This window comes from Periplaneta americana, chromosome 6 (assembly GCF_040183065.1).
Source record: "Periplaneta americana isolate PAMFEO1 chromosome 6, P.americana_PAMFEO1_priV1, whole genome shotgun sequence".
Taxonomy (NCBI): Eukaryota; Metazoa; Arthropoda; class Insecta; order Blattodea; family Blattidae; genus Periplaneta; species Periplaneta americana.
Genome location: NC_091122.1, coordinates 185,612,738 through 185,640,669, shown reverse-complemented (window position 1 = coordinate 185,640,669; position 27,932 = coordinate 185,612,738). Strand labels below are relative to the sequence as shown.

The window sequence follows — 27,932 nt, the reverse complement described above, 5'->3', positions numbered from 1 at the left end:
GTCAGAGAAGTTGCCTATTAATCAAGGCGTTCAATGTGAACTTGAGAACGTGTGCGGTATAACTTGAACGTCGTAGCAACAGATGGCGGTCTGTACGGTCTGTGTGCTACCATAACCTCTTTCGAACTGTGTTTTGCGAGTCCGGGTCGTACGCAGGGTATTTGTTATCATCGGTTGCGTACGGCAACATTCCACAATACAAATCAAATGCTCCGTGTCCATGTTGACCGTCGAAGTTAATGTCAACAAATACGTAAGAAATCGTCTTAACCCTCTCCCCATATCCTGACAATAAGAAAAAAACTCACCTCAGTACATGTTTCCAAACAGTTCACATTCCTGCCACTACCGGCGATACCGTACATATCAGTAAGTACTCTTCAGAATGAACGCCGTACTTGCTAGGCAACTTCTCTAACACATAGATAATACACGTCTGCGGGAGTGTAGGAAGATTGAATTCTCTAGGCTCATTTACTAGCCATATGACGGCATACAGCGAGCCATGACACACTTTGAACTGAACACCCAGTATAGCTTCGTGTGTAGTGACAATCAAACGTCTTTGTGCATATACTGACGTCCTGTATGAGAATAAAAAACTTTCAATTACTATTATGTGACATAAACCCTTCAGTCTCCTTGCTCAATGTTTATATTTTTCTGGAAGACCAACGGCTTCATCCTTATCTCCACAATACTGTCTGTATAATTCACAGACATTCATAGTGTACGCCCATGGGCTAACCCAAAGAACCAGAAACAAAGGAACATCACCGCCCGCACGGGACATTAGGCCGGTGATTTCCAAGGAGAATAGCAAAGTAACGAGCGCGATTGGTTTCAGGCGGATGGTCGTTCGGCACGCAGAAGTTCAAGGTGATGTCTGCAACGAGGTACTCGCGTCAGACCTTCATCTACAGCGCCATACCATTCCTCAGAGATCGCCACTTCGATGGCCTGGATATGGATTGGGAGTACCCCAAGGGAACTGACGACAAGAAGAACTTCGTCCTGCTGCTCAAGGGTGAGTCTGGCTTCAATCCAAGTACTGTGCGATTTTCCTTCGAACATTTACTGATTTGTTGACTTATTTCACATTTCAGTTACATAGTTCAAGATTATTATTACTTATTTATTTACTTACTTACTTACTTACTTACTTACTTACTTACTGGCTTTTAAGGAACTCGGAGGTTCATTGCCGCCCTCACATAAGCCTGCCATTGGTCCCTATCCTGTGCAAGATTAATCCAATCTCTATCATCATATCCCACCTCCCTCAAATCCATTTTATATTATCTTCCCACCTACGTCTCGGCCTCCCTAAAGGTCTTTTTCTCTCCGGCTTCCCAACTAACACTCTATATGCATTTCTGGATTCGCCCATGCGTGCTACATGTCCTGCCCATCTCAAAAGTCTGGATTTTATGTTCCTAATTATGTAAGGTGAAGAATACAATGCGTGCAGCTCTGCGTTGTGTAACTTTCTCCATTCTCCTGTAATTTCATCCCTCTTAGCCCCAAACATTTTCCTAAGAACCTTGTTCTCAAACACCCTTAATCTCTGTTCCTCTCTCAAAGTGAGAGTCCTAGTTTCACAACCATATAGAACAACCGGTAATATAACTGTTTTATAAATTCTAGCTTTCAGATTTTTTGACAGAAGACTAGATGACAAAAGCTTCTCAACTGAATAATAACAGGCATTTCCCATATTTTTTCAAGATTATTATTATTATTATTATTATTATTATTATTATTATTATTATTATTATTATTATTATTATTCATTTCATTCATTCATAATGTTCTGCCCAAGAACAGATCTTTCACTGCAAACCCAGCATTCTCCAAGCTTACCTATTTTCCGCCTTCCTCTTAGTCTCCGCACATGATCCCATACATCTTAATGTCGTCCATCATCTGATATCTCCTTCTGCCCCGAACTCTTCTCCCGTTCATCGTTTTTCTTTATACATCTTGATTACACTTCGGAATATGTATTATATGTCTTTCTCGTGTTAAATTTTACCGTACTTGGTTAACATGTTTCGGCCTGTTATTGGCCTTCTTCAGAACTTAAACAGTATGGCATTCAGAATTAATTTATATTTTGTAATGAAACAATTTGCCAGTGCTTAACTACGTACAAAGCAGAACTAGATATAACCCAGGTTCTACTGTAATTGAAATCTGTCTTAGCATTGTGGATTTGTGTGTTGAGACAGATTCGTGTCAATGCACATTTTATTAAAGAAATGTATGTACATCCGGAATTATAATTTGTTATAATTCTGCATTCAACTTTCAATTAAGCGCAGACATAGCCCGTCTTGCTCCAATGCACATCGCTTTCTATTTGTCTTGTCTGTAAAAGTTTACTATAGAAACGGTATAAGTACGGTTTGCAGTCCGTAGCATTCTTTCTGTTTAGAGTCCTACGCGTGGAAGAAAGTGTCTGCAGCAAGCAGCTGTGAATACCGAGTAAAGAGTTCTATTTGTTTAAGCACCCTGTTTATTTTAAATCAGTGTGATTGACAGCAGTTTATTACAACATAGTTTTCTGTTACAATAATCTAATCTTCTGTTATTTCGCCTCTACGATAACGAAGCATAGTTTACACTATATAATAATACTACTGTATTAAAAATACAAAAAATGACAGTAATGCCCTCACTGTACGTTTTATGCGGTATGCAATTCAGTTCCTTTCATTACATTGAAAATGATGGTACTTCTTATAGTTCTTTTCTTGAAATACTATTCAAAATAAGGCATCATTTAATACACAGCCCAACAAGAAAGTGAATTTTCGTTTAATGCATTTCGCTCAAAAATAATTCATTATCATACCAGAAGGACCCTTGACTTCATTTTTAGAAACTGTACATAGAACTGACATAGGAAAGGAAAAGTATTTAGAATCAGGAAAACGCCTGGAAACTATACTAAATGCATCACTTGAAAGGCGGAGAAGAAGACCAACCATAAGGTGTACATGGAGAGAGTCCAGAAAAAAAAATCGCAATAGGTCCTTGACATGTTTGCTCAAAATCAGGTGTGGAAGCTGTGACGTTGTTTGGTAGACCGACTCCACAGCCATGGAAGCTGGTGACACGCACATTTATGGTTAATGGTACAATATACAAGTGCAGCTCGGAAATATTGGGACAAGGTACCTGGTTGAGGTTTTTCGGTTTTTTTCCTCAACTCATTAAGAGCAAGTGCTGGGTAACTTTCGGCGCTAGACCGTGGCCTCCTTTCGCTGGCATTATCACCTTCATCTCACTCATACGCTAGATAACCATAGCAGTTGATAAAGCGTCGTAAAAACAATAAAAACATAAAAATGTTTACCATCATCATCATCATCTTCAAGGTTTAGGCCTCATGGCCTGTTCCTTCCTCTTGGAAAGTGTCCTTCCATCTGTTGCGGGGTCTTCCGACATTCCTCCTTCCTTCCGGTCTGTAGTTCAATATTTTTTTTGGGAATCTGTCTTCATTCATCCTTAATATATGTTCTTTCTAGTTTTTCTTTCGTCTTGCTAATCTGTCGTTTAAGTTGAAAATTCCCAGTTCCGTCCTTATGCCTGTGCTTCTTTTCTGGCCCAATAGAGTGTATCCTGCCACTGATCTCAGAAATCTCATCTCTGCAGCCTCTATCCTTCTTCTTTCTGATCAAGTCAATGCCCAGTTTTCACTGCCATACATAAGAACAGGGACTGCCATTACTTTATAGAATGTTAGTTGGGTCTCTTTTAGTGTTTTCTGGAATTCTTCTTCTTCGGCTTTTTCCCACTTATAGGTTCGCCGTCTTCAGTTTCCATATATATCTATCGTTCCAATCTCCTTCTTCCAAATTCCTGTCGTCCATAATTGCTCTGACATGGGTTTTCCATTTCAATTTTGGTCTACCACGTTTATTTTTTCCTGGGGGTGACCATTGATATATATTTTTGGGCCATCTTTCGTTGCCCATTCTTTGTACATGTCCATACCATTTCAAAGTTTGATTTTCTATTCTCTTAACAACAGATGTGGTGATGTTCATTTCTTTCCAAAGGAGTTCATTTCTAATTTTATCCTGTCTTGTTTTTTGAAGACTTCTCCTAAGATAGTCGAATTCAACTGTTCTAATTTTGTTTTTTGTAGTTCTGTCATGGACCAAGTTTCACTTCCATATGATCAAATATCCTGTATTATACTCTTGTAGATTTTAATTTTAGTTTCTTTTGTAATATTTTTATTCCAGATTATTCCGTGCAAAGTCTTGGTAGCATTTTTTGCCAAAGCAATTTTATTTTGAATGTCTCTCTCACATGTACCTATATTTGTGATTATTGATCCAAAATATTTAAAGGATTCACATTTTTTTATTTTTCCTCTCTCAAGTATATCACCCACATCTTTTCCTAAACATATATATCCTGTTTTCTGTAGATTTATGTTTAGTCCCCATTGTTTTCCGGAATAAAGTTCTTTTTATTGTACCGCACATACCCTGGAATTTATTTATTTTGTTGTTAACATCGTTATTTTCGCAATAGGATACGTTGCAACCCAAATAATTGAAACTACTCACCAGCTCAATTATTTTACCCTCTATTACTATTTTGGTCCTTAGGTGCCTAGTCCCCAGAAAGCCCATTGCTTTAGTTTTTGTTTACCATGAAATATAATGTAATGTAAGCATTTCGTAGTAATGCCAGAGTCCTGTTACTGTACTTTCGTGAATAATTCTCATGTGAATAGAATGGTTATTGGAAGATTATCCTTCCGGAAAAATGTGTGGGCTATTAGAAACAACTGTTTCGGAAAAAAAAGTACAATTCAGGAAAACAGAAAAAGGGCTTCAGAAAATGGTTGGGAACGGAATTAATTATGTTTCCTTTTTGGCTTCAATTTAATTTTCTTGAAGCTGCCGATACTTGCTGCCTAACCATTACGTCACAATAGAAAAGCGTTTCTTGTTATGTAGATTATTATTTCATCATAAATGAATTCATCCATATAGCCATGTTTCAGCGAGCTTAATAATTTACTCAATGATAACACTTCCCTTATGTTAAGTCACACATTACGAAAGCAGAGATTTTTCTAAACTACAAACGTTCTCCACGTCACACTGCTTTTCCTGGAAGTGTTATTGGAGTGGAACATGTCGTGAAATTAACGGTATTGCTAGTGCAGGGATGCATGTGCGCAGGCGTTAACAACAGTGTTAGGTTAAATAACCACCGATATGACTCGAAGTTTTAGGAGTTAATGATGTTCTGTTATTCCGAGAAATGTCCAAGAAACGTAGCGTGGCTTGGCAAAATAATAGACGTCTAATGACTTTCTAATATATTTATTCACATAAATACTTCGCTTAAAAACATGCCTGTGTTTATGAGTCCGAGACATAAATAATTAAATTCAAGTAATTTATTATTATCATTATTATTATTATTATTATTATTATTATTAGTATTATTATTATTATTGTTATCATTATTATTATTATTATCATTATCGTAATTAATAGCACATAAATTCTTCTCCAACTCTACCAGTTAGCGTAACATCACTCCGTTCTTGTCATTCCCGTGTGATTAACATTTGTTATACTACCGAAGGAATAGCCTACTATATAATATATTATATTATATTATATTATATTATATTATATTATATTATATTATATTATATTATATTATATTATATTATATTGTATTGTATTGTATTGTATTGTATTGTATTGTATTGTATTGTATTTTATTGTATTGTATTGTATTATATTGTATTGTATATTATTGTATTGTATATTATTGTATTGTATTGTATTGTATTGTATTGTATTGTATTGTATTGTATTATATTATATTATATTATATTATATTATATTATATTATATTATATTATATTATATTATATGCTCGACCATGCCGAAATATAGTAATTATACACCTGGTAGCAGTCCTTTAATGCATGTCATTAAAGTTCAGGTTTTCGATTATTCTCAGACATGCAATCGAAAGACGAGGGAAACGTCACGGAGGCTGGAAATCTAATACTGTCGCAGAAGGTTATGTTCTGTTACTATAATAATTAGCGTTAATTGTAAATAATATTCAAATAAATTCAATTTGTCATCTCGTTTTTCAATTCTAAATAAATTTCCAGGTTATACATTCTCTGCATTACATCAAGGTCAATGACATTATTGTTCCTCGGAAAAAATCAATACTTTCGCGTCTGCGCACATCTCACAATTTCGAGCTATGAACAAGGTCACTTCTGATCTTCTGTCAGATACAAATAAAATGAATACTTCTGAATAATTTCAAGTTAGAAATATGGTCGAGCATAAAAAGTCGTATGAAACTTGCCTATAATGTTAATTAAGACGCTCGTATGAAAATTATGAAACTCGCTTGCGTTAATAAACAAACATACTCGCGTCTTAATTACTATCATTATAGGCTCGTTGCATAATGTACTAATATTATATTATGAACTTTGTGGTTTTGTAGTTTTGTGTTTCGAGCAAAAAACGCATTAGCTTTTCTGTATCTTCTAGAACTAGGTATTCTTAATTAAATGTCTTGCATCTTCAATCATGAACGCATAATAGATTCTCGTCTCGTCCCTTTTTCCGTGATAAAAATAACACTGAGATTTTAAACTTCAGTTATTATACTATTATACAATGTCTTAATTTTCAGAGCTGCGAGAAGCGTTCGAAGCGGAGGCCCAGGAGGTAAAGAAACCACGACTCTTGCTCACAGCTGCAGTACCCGTGGGTCCTGACAACGTGCGAGGTGGCTACGATGTGCCGGCAGTCGCCAGGTAACGAGATAGAGAGAAGTTGTTCTCCTGTGTGTTTGTCTAGGTATAAATATTTAACAGCGCCATAAGAATCTATGTATAAAACAAGAGAACATCAGGCTTTGACCACAGTCCAGTATATACAGTCACGAAGCTTGAGTTTATTAGGGTACTAGAAACAATAGACTGTGCAGGTACTATTTCGCATTGTCTGTAATGAGGCGATAGTAGCGATCCTAGTGGTTAGCAACTGTCTATGGATGCATATTTACTACGTATTGAGCTTCGTCACTTTGGGTTCCAAGTTTCAAAATGATGGGTCATTTATTAAAATCCGTTCAGCCGTATTCTCGTAATTTCCATTACCAGTTCAAATTATATATAGGTATTTTATGTCTTAGAATATGTTATGTTAAGTAACAATGAAAACTGTGTAAATAAAGCATTCAGCTCTCCAGTAAGTTGATGGCATTATGCACGTTTAGTAGGCAATAAGTGTAAATATTTGACAGTTCGTAGGAAAGATCAGTAAAAATGGAAAGTCCTCTGCCACGACTTGTGCAGTACTTAGCAGACAGACGTGACTAAAACCAATTTTTCAGCACTTTGGATAAGTTTCCGGTAACATTTCAAACTCCATTTGTGGAACACTGCGTGCATCACTTTCCTTCGTATACTGGAGAGTTAAGGAGTACGAAAGGGAATCTTTGGAATCGATTTAACGGTTTTTTTATTTGTGTCATTTTATTTTATTTTATTTTTGCACAGGAATTTGAACTGTGAGTACGTACTGCAAGTACGAGTACAAACAAAAATTTCAAAAATGCTATTTTCGATCTCAGGATAATTATAGGCCTCCATGTTAAAACCAATTACTTTTGAAAAAGCGAAAATTATCACATAATTGTTGGTTACATTATTATTATTATTATTATTATTATTATTATTATTATTATTATTATTATTATTATTATTATTATTATTATTATTATTATAGACTTAGACGTGGAAGTCAATGAAGTTTTTCAAAATACTCTGATATTTTATTTACTCACTCACGAATAGCTTTTAAGGAACCCGGAGGTTCATTGCCGCCCTCACATAAGCCCATCATTGGTCCCTATCCTGTGCAAGATTAATCCATTCTCTATGATCATATCCCACCTCCCTCAAATCCATTTTAATATTATCCCCCCATCTACGTCTCGGCCACGCCAAAGGTCTTTTTCCCTCCGGTCTCTCAACTAACACTCTATATGCATTTCTGGATTCGCCCATACGTGCTACATGTCCTGCCCATCTCAAACGTCTGGATTTAATGCTCCTAATTACGTCAGGTGAAGAATACAATGCGTGCAGTTCTGTGTTGTGTAACTTTCTCCATTCTCCTGTAACTTTATCCCTCTTAGCCCCAAATATTTTCCTAAGAACCTTATTCTCAAACACCCTTAATCTCTGTTCCTCTCTCAAAGTGAGAGCTGATATTTTAGGGGAGAGTTGGGTAGTATCGGACATCGGGTAGTATTGGACAGTGAGTTTCTTTCATCTACCACCAGATGATAGTACCTGCGTAACATGATTACGTTTCTGTGATGTCGCATACAGAAACGTAACATGTCATTGAGGTATTACGATCTGGTGGTAGATGAAAGAAACGCTCTGTCCGATATTACCCGATGTCCGATACTACCCAACTCTCCCCTATTTAGTCTACTAAAAGCGTGGAAAGTTCGTTAACACAGGAACGTAGTACTTCACGTATACCTAACACAGAACACTGATTATGAGAGCATACCAGAACCACGTTTAATTTGTCAGAAATACAGAAACCGTGTATTTGCATCAAAATTTCAAAATCGATTTATACAGCATTACATTCTCCCCGTTTCCTTCAGTAGAACAGACAGGCTATTACACTAACACGCTGTTTATTTATTGTTGTGGCAGTCAAAACAGCTGATCTTCATAACATCCGTAAGCCAATAGCATTGCGACATCCGTGCTTTGCTTGGCCTTGGTGACTTGTAAGCAGCCTGTAAGCACAAAGAGAAGTTGCAGCAACACCACGTGGTTTGCTGCCAAGCAAGCAAAAGTATTTCCAGAGACCCGACCCACAATAAATGTAGATTATGTACAGACAGCACTTAAAGGTCGCATTCATCATATACGTGTTCCGCTTATAAGTATAATAAAAGAAATAGTTATAATTTCATAACAATGCATGCAAATGGGTTAAGATTGGTACCATTGTAAAGAGGAAATTGGGAAGTTTTAATCCATTGTTGTTACTTATTTTTAGAAGACTCACGCATGCGCAGATCATTAAATAAGAGAATTCGTATCGTATCTTTAGTCAGTCGAGTCTGTTTCTCAGATGAGGCAACCTTCCACGTCAGTGGAAAAGTAAACCGACACAATTGTCGCATCTGGGGGTCGGAAAGTCCAAGTGTCGTAATTGAACACCAACGGGATTCCCCTAAATGGAATGTTTGGTGTGGGATCATGCGTGACAGAATCATTGGTCCCTATTTCTTTGCTGAAAAGACAGTCACTGCAAACACGTACCTGGATATGTTGCAACTGTATGCTGTGCCACAACTCCCAGATGGAGCAATTTTCCAGCAAGATGGGGCTCCACCACACTTTGCCAACATGGTTCGCACATTCTTAGACGAACAATTCCCTGCAAGATGGATCGGAAGAGGATCACCGTACATCACATGGCCTGCCAGATCACCAGATCTAACACCACCTGATTTTTTCCTGTGGGGGTTTGTTAAGGACCAGGTCTACAGGACGCCAGTACGTGATTTGGCAGACTTACAAGAAAGAATTTATGCTGCTGTCAACAATGTTACACCACAGATGCTTCATAACACTTGGGTCGAGGTTGAATACCGGTTGGATATTTCCCGTGCCACCAATGGAAGCCATGTTGAGGTTTATGGAACATAAGGTAACAAAAATTCCCAGTTTTCATTCTTTGTAGCAGTTGGTTTCAACTATATACTTGTATTAATTCAGAAGTTATAGCTATTTCTTTTGTTATACTTATAAGCAGAACACGGTGTATTAACGGAACTTACAGTCACTAAGCACAAATAGTTAATATTATTTAAATTGAACAAGTTTATTCATTACTATTACTCACACTACACAGAACGACGACAAATCTGATGTCCGTTACTCAATTTGCACTGTCGCAATTCAATTAATGAGCAGAACGCTTCTTAACAAGGACATCATGATCTGATCTTCCAAGGAAGCCTATCCGGAAGTTTTACGTATTTTGAACAAAATTTAGGAATGAGGAATTTACAAAGAAGCCAACCTTCGAAAATATCTCCACATATTTCTTACTAGATGCCAATACCAGATGTCATCTCATCATCCTAGTATCTGTTGTGCCATCTGCTGTAAGAGTTCTTAAAGCCATTGATAATATTATATGGAAATTGGCATCTTTTTCATTCCTTCATTTAGAATTAAAATTCAGTTATAAAAATGAATTCCGTACCATGTGTTATATTGCAAGCTTCTAAACGTAGAACTACTCGCACCGTGTGCTTATAACTTATTAAAATGGCTTTTAAAGAATCCGGGTGTTCATTACCGCCCTCGCATAAGCCCGCCGTTGGTCCCTATCCTGAGCAAGATTAATCCAGTCCGTATCATCATACCCCACCTCCCTCAAATCCATTTTAATATTATTCTCTCATCTACGTTTCAGCCTCCCCAAAGGTCTTTTTCCCTCAGGTCTTTCAACAGACACACTATATACATTTCTAGATTCGCCCATACGTGCTACATGCCCTGCCCATCTCCAACGTCTGGTTTTAATGTTCTTAATTATGTCAGGTGAAGAATACAATGCGTGCAGTTCTGCGTTGTGCAACTGTCTTCATTCTCCTGTAATTTCACCTCTCTTAGCCCCAAATAATTTCCTTCGAATACCCTTAACCTCTCTTCCTCTCCCAAATGAGAATCCAAGTTTCACAACCATACAGAAGAACTGGATATATAGCTATTTTGTGCTATTAAACATAGATTGCATTCTCATTTAGTTTCTCTGTTGCTAACAGTAAAAACAAAGCAATAACTACAAAAATCTGAATCACAGAAACATCTGAATATCACTTCATGTCAAAGCCAGCTTTATTTACACTGGCCTGCTATTACTACACACTGAAGCGAATTCCCATTCTCGCGAGCGACCTTCAATCGAGTTCTGTACTTTCATTTTCGTTCGGCTTTCGACATTTGTGTCTTTTCTGAATTCTTGTACCACCTCTCCCAGTGCATTTCCCTCGTCGCGATGGTATTTTACTCAGAATTTCTTGGGCACATTTGAAGTTTTTACTACTACTCTCACGAACTGAGTCTGGTAACTCGCAGATACAAGGTGCAATCAATATATTTCCGAACTGCACTTGTATTTATTGCACCTTTAAACATAAATGCGGTCGACCTGCTTGGCAAGTTGGTAGAGCGCTGGCCTTCTAGAAGTGCTCGAGGTTGCGAGTTCGATCCCGGGCCAGGACGATGGCATTTAAGTGTTCTTAAATGCGACAGGCTCATGTCAGTAGATTTACAGGCATGTACAGTAAAAGAACTTGTGTGGGACAAAATTCCGGCATCACCGGCGCCGCTGATATATATCCTCGGCAGTTGCGAGCGTCGTTAAATAAAACATAACATTTAACATAAATGCTTGTGTCACTGAAGATCATTGCTTCCATGCCTGTTGAGTCAATCAAACAGCGTCAGATTGTCTTTAAGAACTGAGCCTAGACGTGATTTTGTGCAAACGACTGGAATCTCTCCAATACGCCTTATGGCTAGTCTTCTTCTCTGCCTTTCAAGTGATGCATTTAGTATGGATTCCAGGCGTTTTCTTAGTTCTAGATAACTTCTCCGTGTCCTGTCCTGTGTGTTGCCTACATTCAGGGCAGTCCGGAAACTTAATGAATACCCCTTGTAAATGATATTTTATCCACTGATAGTGTTGTCTTTAAGCCACAGAACGAGGTACTATATTCTTCCGTATTTCAAGTCACAGTGACTTAATCGGCCTGATTGGCACAGACGTTAAGACGTCCATTTTCGCCGCGACCCCCTTGCCTCTCACATATCTGGTCGAACCGATTTACATGTTGCTAAGAAGCGGCGTCTATAAATAATCATTGACGTAGCTTTTATAGTATGCCTAAGCGTTTCAAATTTTGCACTTTTTGGGACATCGAAACTCCTTACGTACTCCCTCACCCACACTCGGGGAATGACGTAGTTGTACGTCGGAACCATATCAGATCTCCTCATCAATGCCGGTGTAATGTAATGAAAAGGTTTTTCCAAATATAATACTAATGTCAGGTAGTGCCATGGCCAGTCCTGGGATTTATTTGGGAAAAATACCAAGTAGCTGTCACCAATTCCACAGACGACGCTATATATATCATATTATATTATATTATATTATATTATATTATATTATATTATATTATATTATATTATATTATACTATACTATACTATACTATATTAAACTCTACTATATTATACTATACCATACCATACCATACCATACCATACCATATCATATATCATATCATATCATATCATATATCATATCATATATTATATTATATTATATTATATTATATTATATTATATTATATTATATTATATTATATTATTATTATATTATATTATGCCTATAGCATACCTATATCATATCATATGATTACTACACTACATTGTATTGCATTTTAGCTACCTGGACTTCATCAACCTGATGGCGTACGACTTCCACGGCAAGTGGGAGCGGGAGACGGGGCACAACGCGCCCCTGTACGCCCCCAGCTCGGACTCGGAGTGGCGCAAGCAGCTCAGCGTGGACCACGCCGCCTCCATGTGGGTGAAGCTTGGGGCGCCTAAGGACAAGCTGGTGATCGGCATGCCCACGTACGGCAGGACGTTCACGCTGTCCAACACGGCCAACTTCAAAGTGAACGCGCCGGCCAGCGGCGGCGGCAAGGCCGGGGACTACACCAAGGAGGGAGGATTCCTCGCCTACTACGAGGTAGGCAACATAACTTGTAGTCCAGAAACAACGGCAAATCTATCATTCTTGAAGTGAAACACTTGCACGGAATTGATTTAATTAGTTTCTTTGCCGCTGCTCTGTTCAGTCTGTAACAGGTGTATCATTCTATATGCTGAACAGAGGCGGCTCGTCAGAATACGTAGAGTCCCAACACATTTGACAGTGTTTAAAGTGCGTATTTAATTAAGCATATGAATATTAAAAGGGCGGCCGGGTAGCTCAGTTGGTAGAGCAGCTGGCTACGGACTGGAAGGTCCGGGGTTCGATCCCAGGTGGTGACAGGATTTTGTCTCGTTGCCAAACTTTCAGAACGGCCCCGAGGTTCACTCAGCCTCCTATAAAATTGAGTACCGGGTCTTTCCCGGGGGTAAAAGGCGGTCAGAGCGTGGTGCCGACCACACCACCTCATTCTAGTGCCGAGGTCATGGAAAGCATGGGGCTCTACCTCCATGCCCCCCAAGTGCCTTCATGGCTTGTTACGGGGATAACTTTACCTTTTTTTATGAATGTTAAAGTCAATTTAATAAAATATTATTTCACCAGTATTTATTAAGATAATATAGATACTGAACCGAAGAAATGTCATTAATTTCAAGGTGTTATTCTTTGAGATATTTTAAACAAAAAAGGTTTAATACAACTTTTGCTCGTTTTTGCTTCCTTTTCGAGATAAAAATTGTTTTATGTGAAACATTTCATAGCGTGTTTTGGGAAAGCCATTGATTTAATTCCCAATATTCTCAGTCAATTTAAGAGAGCAGTGTATTATGATAATAAATGATTGAATTTTAATTTCGTCCTTTAAATGTGTAGAAATTTGATCCGAACAAATGTAACATTTTAAAATTCATTTGCAGAACGAATAACAAATTGCATTATTGCTTCCCTCACATAATATTTCACCGCACGCCCCTGCAGTACGTATTTTTTAGTAGGTTATTTTACGACGCTTTATCAACATCTCAGGTTATTTAGAGTCTGAATGAGATGAAGGTGATATTGCCGGTGAAATGAGTCCGGGGTCCAGCACCGAAAGTTACCCAGCATTTGCTCATATTGGGTTGAGGGAAAACCCCGAAAAAAACCTCAACCAGGTAACTTGCCCCGACCGGGAATCGAACCCGGGCTACCTGGTTTCGCGGCCAGACGCGCTGACCGTTACTCCACAGGTGTGGACTTCATGTTATTCTCTAGATTATATCAAGGCCAATGACATTCGTGTTTCGGAAAAAATCAATACTTTCACGTCTGCACACATCTCACAATTCAGGTCAGTTCCGCTCCTCACTTACATAACCATAACATGAATACTTACGAATAATTTCAAGTTAGAAATATGGTCAAGCATAAAAAGTCGTATGAAACTTGCCTATAATGGTAATTAAGACGCTCATATGAAAATTATGAAACGAGCGCAAGCGAGTTTCATAAACGAACATACTTGCGTCTTAATTACTATCATTATAGGCTCGTTGCATAATGTACTATTAAATGAAACATTTCATAGTGTGTTTTGGGAAAGCCATTGATTTTATTCCAAATATATTCAGTCAACTTAAGAGAGCAGTATATTATGATAATAAATGATTTAAATAATTTTAGTTTTGTCCTTTAAATGTGTAGAAATTTAATCCGAACAAATGTAACAATTTAAAATTCATTTGCAGAACGAATAACAAATTGTATTATTGCTTCCCTCACATAATATTTCACCGCACGCCCCTGCAGTACGTAATTTTTAGTAGGTTATTTTACGACCCTTTATCAACATCTTAGGTTATTTAGCGTCTGAATGAGATGAAGGTGATAATGCCGGTGAAATGAGTCCGGCGTCCAGCACCGAAAGTTACCCAGCATTTGCTCATAAAAACCTCAACCAGGTAACTTGACCCGACCGGGAATCGAACCCGGGCCACCTGGTTTCGCGGCCAGACGCGCTAGCCGTTACTCCACAAGTGTAGACTGTAGTACGTAATTAGAAGTTGTTAGTTTAGCAGGTATTCAAGTTTTATCATATTGTTTTATTTCTGAAACTTCAAGTCTGAAAGCATGAACGGTATGAAAATTCCCTACTCACATTATCTCGGTACCAGGCAAGCACTCAGCATCCTTCCAGCGCTTCCAAAAATGGACGGACGGAGCATTGGAGCGACGCCAAGGATTGGGCGCTGTGCTGGGCTTGGTCGGTTATTGGCATCGCGTGTAATTTCTGATGCTTGCCTCAGGTGTGCGAGATGCTGAGGAACGGGGCCTCCTACGTCTGGGACGACGAGATGAAGGTGCCCTACGCCGTGCAGGGAGACCAGTGGGTGGGCTTCGACGACGAGCGCTCCATCAGGAACAAGATGCACTGGATCAAGGACAACGGCTACGCCGGCGCCATGGTGTGGACCGTGGACATGGACGACTTCACCGGCACTATCTGCGGCGGCGACGTCAAGTACCCGCTCATCGGCGCCATGAGGTGCGTGTGTACTGCCCTCAAACAGCTTCCACATAAAAATACGAACGGCTGGACAGTAATAATAATAATAATAATAATAATAATAATAATAATAATAATAATAACAGGGAACATCCTAAATTAAATGAAGCGTGATCACTTAAAATAACATTTAAAATAAATATAATTGGTATCTTAAACCTAAGTTCGAACTAAAACCCACGAGTATGATATGTTCATATCTGCACAAGTACCTTTCAACATTACACTCATTTCGCTGTCAACTCACTCACTGCACTGGAACTACTACACATTTCATTGATTCTATCCTGATTTCGCTAACACTTCAAAAACATTTCACTGTTCAAATACTTTGCACTGCCACTATAAACTATAAAGCTTCACTGACAGGAACACGTTTCACTTACACAACACACTTCACTGACACAACATAATTCTTCACTGATACAACACTTTAATAGCAAAATATCATTTATACCCTTTAAATACTGTGTATAACTACCGTCTATTAGTAAAGTCCTTAAGCCTATTTTTAAATACATTTTTGGTTATTGGTAAAGCCTTTAGTAAGTCTGCAGGTAAAGCATTCCAGTCCCTGATAGTACGATTGAGAAAAGAAAACTTTCCAGTGTCCGTCCTCTGTCTTCTTTCCCTCAATTTATATGAGTGGTCGTTCCTTGAAGAGTAATTTGGCGGCTGCAACCTATTTTTTATTTCTCTCCAGGCAAAATAGTATTAGTAATAAAGAATTGGATCTACAGAAGCTCGGTAGGTTTTAACTAAACTTTGTTTTCACTTATCAGGGAAGAATTGAGAGGAATTAAACGACCGAACAACGCCAAGGATGTGGACTGGAGCAAGGTTGCCAACTCTATCAGCATTGAAGCCACGACAAAGCCTTCGCCCATCAAGATATCAGTCAGCGAGGTGCTGAAGCGAGTTAGGCCACACAAACAAAACTCTGACGCAACAGCCCTCCAGAATGTCGTGGACCCCCACGGTAAGCAAAGCAACGTCCACATTCATCAGTCTGTTTAACTTAAGAAGATTCTTGCTTCTATATTTTTAGAATTCTTCGTAGCGTATAAATAACACAATAATTGTTATAGTTTCTACTATTGCGCTTTCGTTGGGTCCGACGTTGCAGTATTTCATGCGGCAGCGTGGAAAGATACAAATTCCAGTTTAATAATTGTGCTGCTGTTGGTATTTCTTCTTATCTTTTCTCGTATTTGCGGGCCTATACGGCTGTCTCCCGGCAACAACAATGAAGGTTTGTCAGAATTGAAAATGAGTCAACGCCTTCATCGTACATAGCAAAGAATCTATTTGCGATGCAACCGCTGGCGTTCATTGTTGTCTAATTCTGCCGTATTTTTATTACACAGAGTATCGTCTGTAGAATATTTGCTGGTGGTGGGGATATGTTTTGGGTTTCCACGTAATTGCAGAGAAATAATTGTAGTATTTTTATTTTTAAGAGATCCCAGACGTCAAATTAATTGTAAATCAAACAATTTTGAAATAAATTTATACAAAAATGTTGTCGTGGAATATACATTGGCCTACATGTTTATATCTGTTACGTTTTTTTCAGAAAAAAAATGATTTCATTGTTATTGTTACAGAAATGAACTAAATGCCCCACGCTATGAAGTATTAGTCGTTTTCTTAAAATAAAAATGGTGTTACTTTAAATTAATAATAACAGTAATAAATTGCCATCATGGATATTTTGTACCATCCTTATTGTCCAGAAAAAATCCTAAGCTTTAAATATTTTTATTTCTCGCATTTTTTTTTTTTTTTTTTTTTGTAGTTTATCACATTAATAAATTCACATCTTTAAAAATATAAAGTGTTCAGTAAAAACCATGTGGCAATTTTTTCACTTTACATTTTTGTGAGGTTATGTTGTAAATTTTAAGAAAATTGTTTACAAATTGCATCCAATAAACTGATAAAAATCAGAGAACGTGATAAAGTTAAGTTTGGTAACACTATTACCTAAAAATGCATCTTGGGTCCGCAGACCACAGGTTGGAAAGCGCTATCTAGTTCACAGGCTCATGTACCAAATCTTCGAGTCTCATACGAACACATTTCATCTTTCTCAACACTGTAGGCTAGCATTCGGTGCACAGCGCCCTGATCTGTACAAAATGCTACTTAGCAAGTGCTTGCTTTTCATTACCACCTCAAAAAAAAATTAATCTTATTTTCAACACTATATAAATTGCTGTCTATTCCTTAGGTATTCCAGACTGCACAGTTGAAAACCTTGTTAGTACAGCGGAGTCAACGGGCTCGTATAAAAGGCATGTCAAGGCCTGCAGTTTGGCACCGCTGTAAGACATTGCGTGTTCGTGAAGAAGCACGGATATTTCGGATTTTTATGCTTGAATCTTGAAGGTCTGATGTAGCAATCCAAGAAATGCGTACAGCCAGCCATAAATATCTTCAGACTGCCAGGACTGAATAGAATGCTCAACTGTTAACGCAATGTATAGGACGAACTGCTAGCTACACGTTAAGATAATATGAATGAGTGGAAGTGCTTGGTTTGCACCTGTCGATAGGACGAAGTAGTGCTGCACCTGATCATCGTACCTTTTACGAGTATCGCAGCAATTATCATGACGTTTACAGTTAATTTCCTTGAAATATTGTTTGAAAGTCATGAATAATGGAATAGAATCATTTAATGTGCGCACTCAAATAAGAAGATGGGCACAGAAGTCTCGCTATTATTCCAAAAGAGAGACCTCTGACTTAATTTACACCTTGTACGGTTTAATGTAATTAATTTTGTATAAATTTAGAGTATAAGATAGCTGTAATCATTTGTAACAGGCCTATTATAGTCCATGAAGCATAATGTAGCGTCTACATTAGCTGGTCTGTCAGTCCGTCCTATATGCGAGCTGCCCTGTAGTTAAAAAAATTAAATTGAATTTCAGTAAGATCCATTCTAATTATACGGATAACATATTCTGAACATCAAGTGCCACAAGATATTAAACAAATGCCCATCACGTGCAATAATATTGTAGTTGGTAGTTGGCTTTGATTGGTTAATGTCGTTTCAGGTTATTGCTCTTTTTTTTTTTCATTGTTCGTCCCGTTTTCGTTATATTTTACATTATTTATTTATTTCGTATTTATTTATTTATTTATTTATTTATTTATTTATTTATTTATTTATTTATTTATTTATTTATTTATTCATTCATTCATTCATTCTTCCATTCATTCTTAATCCTATATCATTTCTGCATTCTCTATGTAATTCACAATCTAGACCACAGTATTACCGTCGCGACAATATAGTCACGAAGCTTGAGTTTATGAGGGTACTAGAAACAATAGACTGTGCAGGTACTATTTCGCATTGTCTGTAATGAGGCGATAGTAGCGATCCTAGTGGTTAGCAACTATCTATGGATGCATATTTACTACGTATTGAGCTTCGTGACTGTATATACTAGACCGTGGTATTACCCCGTGTCTCCATTACGTCTAATTGTAATCTTGAGAGCATTTAATTTATTATGACAACTCGTGTGTGTAGGCCTACTAGTATAATGACGTCCTTAACCTAAGAAACTCGACACAACAACGTTCTCTTCTCATTCTTATTGTTTCGTTGACATATAATGCAGTGTAGTGGACCCATATTACAAAATAAACACAATTTCGATATTGTTGCCATATACAATCGAAACGAACCATCGAATTATAGCTCTGTTAATGAGAAACGATAAGTGAGATTCACGTACGGTAGTTTAATTTTAAATGTCACTGTTAGTGAAAAAGATTATTTAACATTTAAAATCCGCCTGTGATAATTATGGTCATTATACGGGATAAGCAAGGTATTAAAATTCTAGCATAATGATAGAAATTATAGCTGAACTGTGATTTTCCTTTCTTTTTTTTTTTTTTTTTTAAATAAATCTCATCGCATCTGATTACAGCACGCAGTATTTACTCCTCTGAAGAAAACTAACTAAACCGTCTGGTGCTGATCACAGCCGTATAGAATTACAGAGCATGACCGATTTCCCTTGCTTCAACTGGACAATAAAATTATACAGTGTGTAATAAAAGTCCCGTAACATATAATTCCGTGAAGTAGGCCTACTGGTATATGTAATTACATGCACTCAACTTCCGTTTATAAATACTTGAAAGAAATAACTATAGAAGGAAATGCACTTTTGTCTGTAATAAGAGTTTAAATAAAACACTCATAAGACACAAAACATTGAATTATTTTCTATCCTGTATCAGAGGGGTCATTATGTTATTAGAATTTTTAAACTTGACGTGATTGCAAGTCATACTGCTCTTGTTTCAACTGTTGTTATATATTAACTCAGCAATATTCTAGAAACCCCCCCCAATAATATTAAACCAGATGATCTGTCTTGGCAAGAAAATTAATACTGTCTGTGAAATATTTAACATGCCATTAAGTGCATATCTGGAAATTACGTTTAAAATCTCTTCTGGCGTAGCTAAGACGGTATCGAGTTTGTCTGCTAATCCGAGCCTACATTCAGGTGTTGGTTCGATTCCCGCTTAGGCTGATTACCCGAGTTTGTTTTTTCCGAGGTTTTTTCCAAATATAAATAAGGCGAATGCCTGGTAATCTATGACGAATCGTCGGTCTCATCTTGCCAAATAATATTCCGCTTTCATCAATTCTATCGATGCTAAATAACCTAGCAGTTGATGCAGCATCGTTAAATAGCTGACTAAAAAATGTTGTGGTTAAGTTTGTGGTTCAGTATCATATATTTCAACTTATGTTTATTTTCGTTTATATCGTTATAAAATTTGCACAAGGGGTTTTTGAAGCACGTCACAATTGCTTCCTGTGAAGAAATTACTATACTACGACATTCTCTACGGCACTCGGCGATAAGCGGGCCCGGAGTCAGCGCTTGTCATTCCGGTGAATCTTGGGCCTTTTAAGGCGATCTTAATGTTCCATTTGGAGGGAAGTGAGTGTGAGAGGCTTGTTGGTAATTTTGCGACACGTGAAAGAAGCCTGTCCGTGAAGGAGTGGACTCCAAGTAAATTTCAAGGACCGTTCCTCACCCGCATGTCAGAGTTCACCTCTGCTAATTAAGATGTTATTTTACTACCGTCGGTACTGGATTGTGTCTTCCAAAATTGAATATTCACATTGCCAGATTACCAGAGTTCAGAAGTCTTCATCGACCATATCTGGAGATGTTACCACAATAAAATTATCAATATTAACAATTTACCTTCATTTGAAAGTAATATACAGGGTGTTTCAAAAATACGGGGCATCATTTCAGGTATGTATTTCCCACATGTAGACAATCAAAATAGTTCATTACAACATGTGTCCGGAAATGCTTCATTTCCGAGTTATGGCCTTCACAACATTGAAATTCACCGGAACGTTTTTCTTTCCGCAGGTCGTTGTCATTACAGATGATGTTCAAAATGTCCACCTCCTGCTTGAATACAGGCCTCACATCGATGTCTCATTGACCTGCGAACACGATCCCAAACTCCAGGAGTATTGCGTATGTCCTCAGAACATGCCACAATTCGATTCCGAAGGGATTCCAAATCAGGCACCGGAGACGAATAAACCAATGATTTTAAATGGCCCCACAAGTAGAAATCGAGAGGGTTCAGATCAGGTGAGCGTGGAGGCCAAGCAATTGGGCCACCTCTACCTATCCATCGATCAGGAAACCTTCGATCCAAGTACTGAATGTAACTTTCGCCTCGGAATGAACTGTCAGAATGCCCTCTTAATGTCTCCTTTGACGGCAACGACCTGCGGAAAGAAAAATGTCCCGGTGAATTTCAATGTTGTGAAGGCCATAACTCGAAAATAAAGCATTTCCGGACACATGTTGTAATGAACTATTTTGATTGTCTACATGTGGGAAATACATACCTGAAATTATGCCCCGTATTTTTGAAACAGCCTGTATAAAAGTGTATCTGAAGTTAAAAAAATATCCATTTAGGCCTACAGGAAACTACAAAAAATCCATAATAATTGTCTTTATATTAGTTAATTAACTCGACCACCAGACAATGACCGTTTTCATTTCTTAGCACGTTAATTTTGCATTAATTAAGTGACCTGCAATATGCTGCCATCTAGTGAGCAAAAGTTCGATTCTTGCCGTGATTGGAGTGGTATCTTCATCCTAGGGGCTTCGTACTTCACCCTTGTCTTGCTTTCAGACATTCAAATAAAGAAAATCTCATCCAGAGAATTGGCGTCTGGAAAGGTTCCCAAAATGCTGGCTGCGTTTCCACATTGGATGGCTATTCCTATTCGTTGCCGTAGGTACAGTAATTGGTGCAGTGAGGGTCTCCAGTAACAGTCACCAAACTTTGCCAATTTCGGAAACCAAGTCTTTTGCTTCTTCACACCAGGAGCCTAGTGTTTCCACTAGAGTTGGGTCGATTCGTGAACGAATCGTTCATTCGAACGACTAATAATAAAGAATCGTAAGAATCGATTCGTGGTATCAACGAATCGTCGTTCAAAAGAATCGTAACGAATCGTCGTTCAAAAGAATAGTAACGAATCGTCGTTCAAAAGAATAGTAACGAATTGACATGGTATCGTAACCCACGATTCTGTTTACTTGTTTGATGTAACCTGTCAATAGCGATGGGTCGTTCATGAACGAACTAGTTCATTTGAACGACTCGTTCAAACGAACTGCTCATAGTTCGTTCATTATTTTTTAACTAATAGTTCACATACAGTTCACGTGTGCCGCACAATTGAACGAACGAACACTGAATGGACTGAATTACGAACTGTAGTTGAATACATACGTGTAAAGTGACTTTGAGTTGTTTTGCGCTTGCATACTGAGTGATTAACAGAATTTTTTATAATAAATTGGGGAAATGCGCACATTCGTGTTTTCTAACTTTAATAGCGCTCAATGATACCGTTCACATTTCTCTTCACCAAGTTCACACACGATTCACGATTCGTTCATTCGGGCTGTGCTGTGTCAGCTGTGTGGTGTGCTGTAGATGCAGTGCAGCCAACTCTACCAGATAGGTTCCGACTAACTACTATAATCTCTCTACTATAGAATCTCCTAAACTGATGCGAAAATCTGCCAGGAAATAATGTTGTGTATTTAATTTTATAACTATGTTTACTGTGAAGAATTAATCCACTTGAGTCAATATGTATTGTAAAAAAACTTAGAACTTTGACATACTTCACACAGCATTCAGCCAGCAGATGAATCCCTCTTCTATTTTAACACATATGGGTCAAATACCTGTTTTGTGCATGAATTAACGTATACAATTACAATTCACTGCATACAAGCATATTTTCCAGCTTTTATGAAATTCAAATCTGTCAGAATCAGCAGTGAATTGGCAACACTGTGTAGATGTTCTGTCTTAATATTTCATAAAATAATCGATTAAAATATTATCTTGCAAGAAAAGGTCGGTTGGTATGTTATTTATCTGCAATAAGGAAGGGAGAAGTTGTGTTTCAAGGAGACTTTTTTTTGTCCTAGTTGTCCGCTTTATATGAAGGGACAGGGAGGAAATGAGAGAAAGAAGGTTATGTTCGCTATTCTCTCACTATAGATTTAGGTCAGAACACATTGCTATGCCATCTGTTGACGATTTCATTCACTACTTAGTGATACTGGCAACGAATGTGCGTTTTGTGCGATATTGAACTACTTAGTTCCTATTAGTTCATTTGTAAAATGAACGAACTAGTTCATTTGAACGACTCAAGTTCATGTGCGGGAACGAACGAACTAGCTCTTGACAATGAACTATTTCGCCCAACGCTACCTGTCAACGGACATTTCCGAACCGTGTCGAATGCTCCCGAGCGAGAGTGAAATCAAAATACTGCATTTGTTAAGTATGGAAAATAATGAACACAAACCTGAAATTTGCATAGTTAAATAGAGATGTAATGCAAAAAATGTACTTCGTAATAAGGTTCAGTTGATAAATTATAATTTAGAAACATTATCTTGGGTAATTTTGTAGACTAATGGAGGTCATGCTGAATGGTTCCAGCCAATGAGAAAGAGACAATCATTTGTCTCGCCTCTTATGCCATCTATGCGAGAGATGTAGAACGTTTTTGTTTTACGCGTGGTTTGCAAAGGAGAGTGTCCTGTAAGTCGTTCGTTGACGAATCGTTGGAATCGCAGAGTAGGAAGAATCGTGAACTCGTTGACGATTCAAAAGAATAGTTGGAATTTCAGACTGAGAAGAATCGTGAACGAATCGTTAGAATCGATTCGTAATGTATGATTGAATCGTTGGAATCGACTTCTGAAAAAGAATCGTGTTGCCCAACTCTAGTTTCCACAGCAAAGACGATGAAGATGTAATCGTCTACTAGATGTACGTATTTACGACGTTTACTGCGTACGGAGATTCTGCTGGAGAGCTTGCGATTTTAGAAGATGATGGCAAGTGGGATGGAGCTAAGGTATCCACGCATGTCGTATCCCACATTAGCGATTAACAATTATATAAAATTGCTATTCCTATCTCTACAGTGATACGGGAATAGTAAAGATATTTAGGCCGTGTCTCAAAGCTCAAGTCCATACTACACACTAGTGACTAGCAACTAGATGACTTGTGAACTACACACTAGGGAGCTTTGGACATGTATGCTTGAAACATGGCCTTCTTCATAGATTATTTTTCTAAAAACCATGACATCACGGTGCAGCACTAAATTAAGAAGGCAGTGTCCTAATGCAGTTTCATTACGAGTTATATGGAAAAGATAAGGGCTTAATATATTACAGTAGGTAATGATTAAAACATTCTACAGAAGGTACTAACAATATCAGTGTTCAAAGTTAACGTGTTATTCTAAATTATATTTACATTATTTTACTTCCAAAGCATTTTCAGATTTCATAACCCCATTTGCTCATGAGGTATCCATGTTTGTTTAGTGAACAAGTCGGCAATCAAGCAAGCATTTTCGTTGACTAGCTACTACGGACTTGATTGCTATGGACTATGTAGCTTTGGATCATGACTTCAGACGTCACATCCGGCTATTTAGTCAACAATCTAGTTCACTTCAGCTGAAAACGTAGCTTTGAGACACGGCCTTAATTGAAGTTTTCATAGCAAGCGCCCGATAAGCACTGAGCTGTTTTCGCAATCCTTGGGCTGTAGGCTACTAATTTTCCACAAATCACACCCACTGTGTTGGTTCCCATTCCGCCGCGTGGACGTGATAGAGCTACAGTCGCCATTCAGATCAAAGGTGCACGCGCGGTGAATGGCCGCCGTTACGTAATCGACTCCACCCTGTTCTCTCGTCGGTCCGCTCCGGTATTGTTTCGCACATGCGCTCGCAGGTTAATGCTCCGCTGGCCACAACCTGGAAACTGATTTCCTATCAGAACATTACACCCTGAACTTTTCTAGCAGCAAAAAATATAAGAATACCTTTCTCCTGTTACATGGCTCAGATCGGAACCCTCTCTCTGCGTTTGATATGGGATCCGCTTCCAATTCCACTCTGATCTGAGGCTCGTACAAAATAATGCCTCAAGCTAATTTCTGGCTACACAAGAGTAAAAGGAAGTTCCATTTTTAATTCATGTAACTTAAAGTGTCGCAAAGCGGAATAAACAGCAAGATCTGCTTTGCCATGTTCGTGGATGACACGAACTACTTCCTACACACAGCTACATGGTCCGGCAGTTGGTTCCGACGAATTTCAGCGCGCTGTTCTAAAGTGAATATCATTCATTCATTCATTCATTCATAGTGCTCTGCCCAACGTCAGGTTTTTCATTGCAAACCCAGCATTCTCCAATCTTTCCTATTTTCCGCCTTCCTCTTAGTCTCCGCATATGATCCATATATCTTAATGTCGTCTATCTAATTTCTTCTGCCATAAACTTTTCTCCCGTTCACCATTCCTTCCAGACCCAACCTGTTCCTTTTAAGGTTTATAACTATCAAAATAACATAGGATATGGCTTTAATAATGCAATTTACCGGAAAATATTTCACCACACGTTGCAGTAAACCTGGGACTTTTGCCTATGTACTGTTTCTCAGGTTCTGGGTACAGTGTGGTCTGGTTTGAAACACCCTTTACTTATTTTTACACTTACAGTATATATTTATTTGTTTATTTATTTTTTATACTTATTTATCTATTTTATATTTATTTTTGTACTTATTTATTTATTTACTTATTTATGTAATCTGTTTATTGTAATATGTATTTATGTTTTACACTTATATACACATTTTTTATTCATTTATTATACTTATTTATTTATCTATTTATATCCATATTTCTTTATCTTTTACACTTGTATATATTTATTTATCTATTTATTTTATATGTGGGCGTATTTATTTTTTACATTTACAAATTTATTTATGTATCTATCTATTTTATATTTATTTATTTACTTTTTATTTATTTAATTATCTATCTATATATTTATCTATTTGTTTTATATTTATTTATTTATTTTTATACTTACTTTTTATCTGTTTATTTTTATTTTTATTAATTGTTTGCACTTATATAGGCCTCTTTATTTTTTATTTATTTATTTATTCATTCATTCATTTACTTATTTACTTATTTACCTACTTATTTATTTATTTATTTATTTGATTATTTATTTATTTATATATTTACTTATTTATTTATATATTTACTTATTTATTTATTTATTCATTCATTCATTTACTTATTTATTTATTTATTTACTTATTTAGTTATTTATTTATTTACTTATTTATTTACTTATTTATTTATTTATTTATTTATTTATTTATTTATTTATTTATTCATTCATTCATTCATTATTTGTTTGTTTGTTTGTTCGTTTGTTTGTAATTGCTGTTTTCAGTGCCAGAGGTTGTGCGTGATGATAGAGTACTTAATTATCTTAGATAACTTTGAAGCTACTTAATGCAAAGAAGTTGTTAAGGCAAATATTGGTTAAATAAAACCACGTAATGTCTCCACTACAGCTCTCTTGCGGATCTCATGCAAACACACATCTGGCAGTTTTCTGGGTTGGTGTCTTAGTGTGAGTTATTAACGCTGTGATATGTTTGAACTGTTTTCGGAACAAATGCGATACCATTTAGGCTAACACTTGGGATGTTTGCAGTGGGTAAATACGCTACATACAGGATTATTTGCTCCTTTGATTGAGCTATAGAAATTTTCTCATGAGGTGGACAATCCGGGATATAAACAATTGGCTTCAGCATAGTTCCTTCATTCTGAAATTCTCTCCATTTTGACAAGATCTTCATGTGTGAACATTGTGAAAACAGGAGCGTTGGATAAAATATCTTTAGTGGAAGAGAAAAGTTAACATCCACCTAGAATAAATTATAGAATTGGCCGTACCTATGTCGATATTGTATTTATGAAACAGCTGGCTTTAGAGTACTGCAGAATGCACCGTCATTCGTGTCTAGTTAGGAACTTTCTCCTATATATTGCTTCTCAAAAAACAGCTGAATTTATGCACTGTAAGAGTGAGATAACGCAACAATATAGTCGGAAGAAGAAAGCTGGCGTATGTGCGGAAGATATTGTTCCGGCTACTGCAATTTCGTGAGAGCTTCAACGAAAATTGCGCTTGGTAGAGATTCATTCATTCATGCAGTCATTTATTCATTCATTTACAATTTTATGCCCAAGGGCAGGCCTTCACTGCAAATACAGCATTCTCCAGTCTTCCTTAATTTCCGACTTTCTCTTGGTCTCCGCGTACGATTCATGCATCTTAATATTGTCTATCATCTGATATCTTTTTCTCCCCCCCCCCAACTTTTCTTCCGTTCACTATTATTTCCAGTACATTCTTCAGAAGGCAGTTTCTTCTTAGGCTGTGACCCAGCCAATTTCTTTTTCTCTTCCTGATCAGTTTCAGCATTATTCTTTCTTCACCCACTCTTTCCAGCACAGCTCCATTTCTTATTCTGTCTGTCCATTTCACAGTCTCCTTTCTTCTCCATATCAACGCTTATATTCTTCCAGTAGTTTCTCTTCAGTTCGTCGTAATGTCCATGTTTCTGCATCATATGATGCCACACTCCACACAAAGCACTTCACTAGTCTCTTTCTTAGTTCTTTTTCCAGAGGTACGCAGAAGTTGCTCCTTTTTTTATTAAAAGTTTCCTTTGCCATTGCTATCCTCCTTTTGACTTCCTGGCAGCAGCTCATGTTACTGCTTGTAATAAATCCCAAGTATTTGAAGCTGTCCACTTGTTCCACTGCCCCATTTATAATTCACACGTTTACCTTCTTTATTTTTCTTCCGACAACCATGGTCTTCGTCTTGTTTGCATTTATCTTCATCCCATACTGCTCACAGCTGTCATTTAGTTCAGGTAGCATGTCTCTTAGTATCATCTCCTCTTCTGTTAACAAAGCCATAACAGCAAATCTTATGCAATTTATTATTCTTCCTCTTACTATCACCCCTCCCATTGAGCTTATGTGATATTTTG

At 37.4% G+C, this 27,932-nt stretch overlaps 1 protein-coding gene across 1 annotated transcript in view; it reads left to right on the top strand.

The window, feature by feature from the left end:
* Window positions 1-27,932, top strand: part of Cht7 (chitinase 7) — a 290,200-nt gene that overhangs the window by 238,885 nt on the left and 23,383 nt on the right. The window contains exons 5-9 of the mRNA XM_069829723.1: window positions 848-1,027; window positions 6,712-6,835; window positions 12,586-12,895; window positions 15,145-15,383; window positions 16,187-16,383. Coding sequence (XP_069685824.1) covers window positions 848-1,027; window positions 6,712-6,835; window positions 12,586-12,895; window positions 15,145-15,383; window positions 16,187-16,383 — 1,050 coding nt within the window. The remainder of the gene's footprint in view (window positions 1-847; window positions 1,028-6,711; window positions 6,836-12,585; window positions 12,896-15,144; window positions 15,384-16,186; window positions 16,384-27,932) is intronic.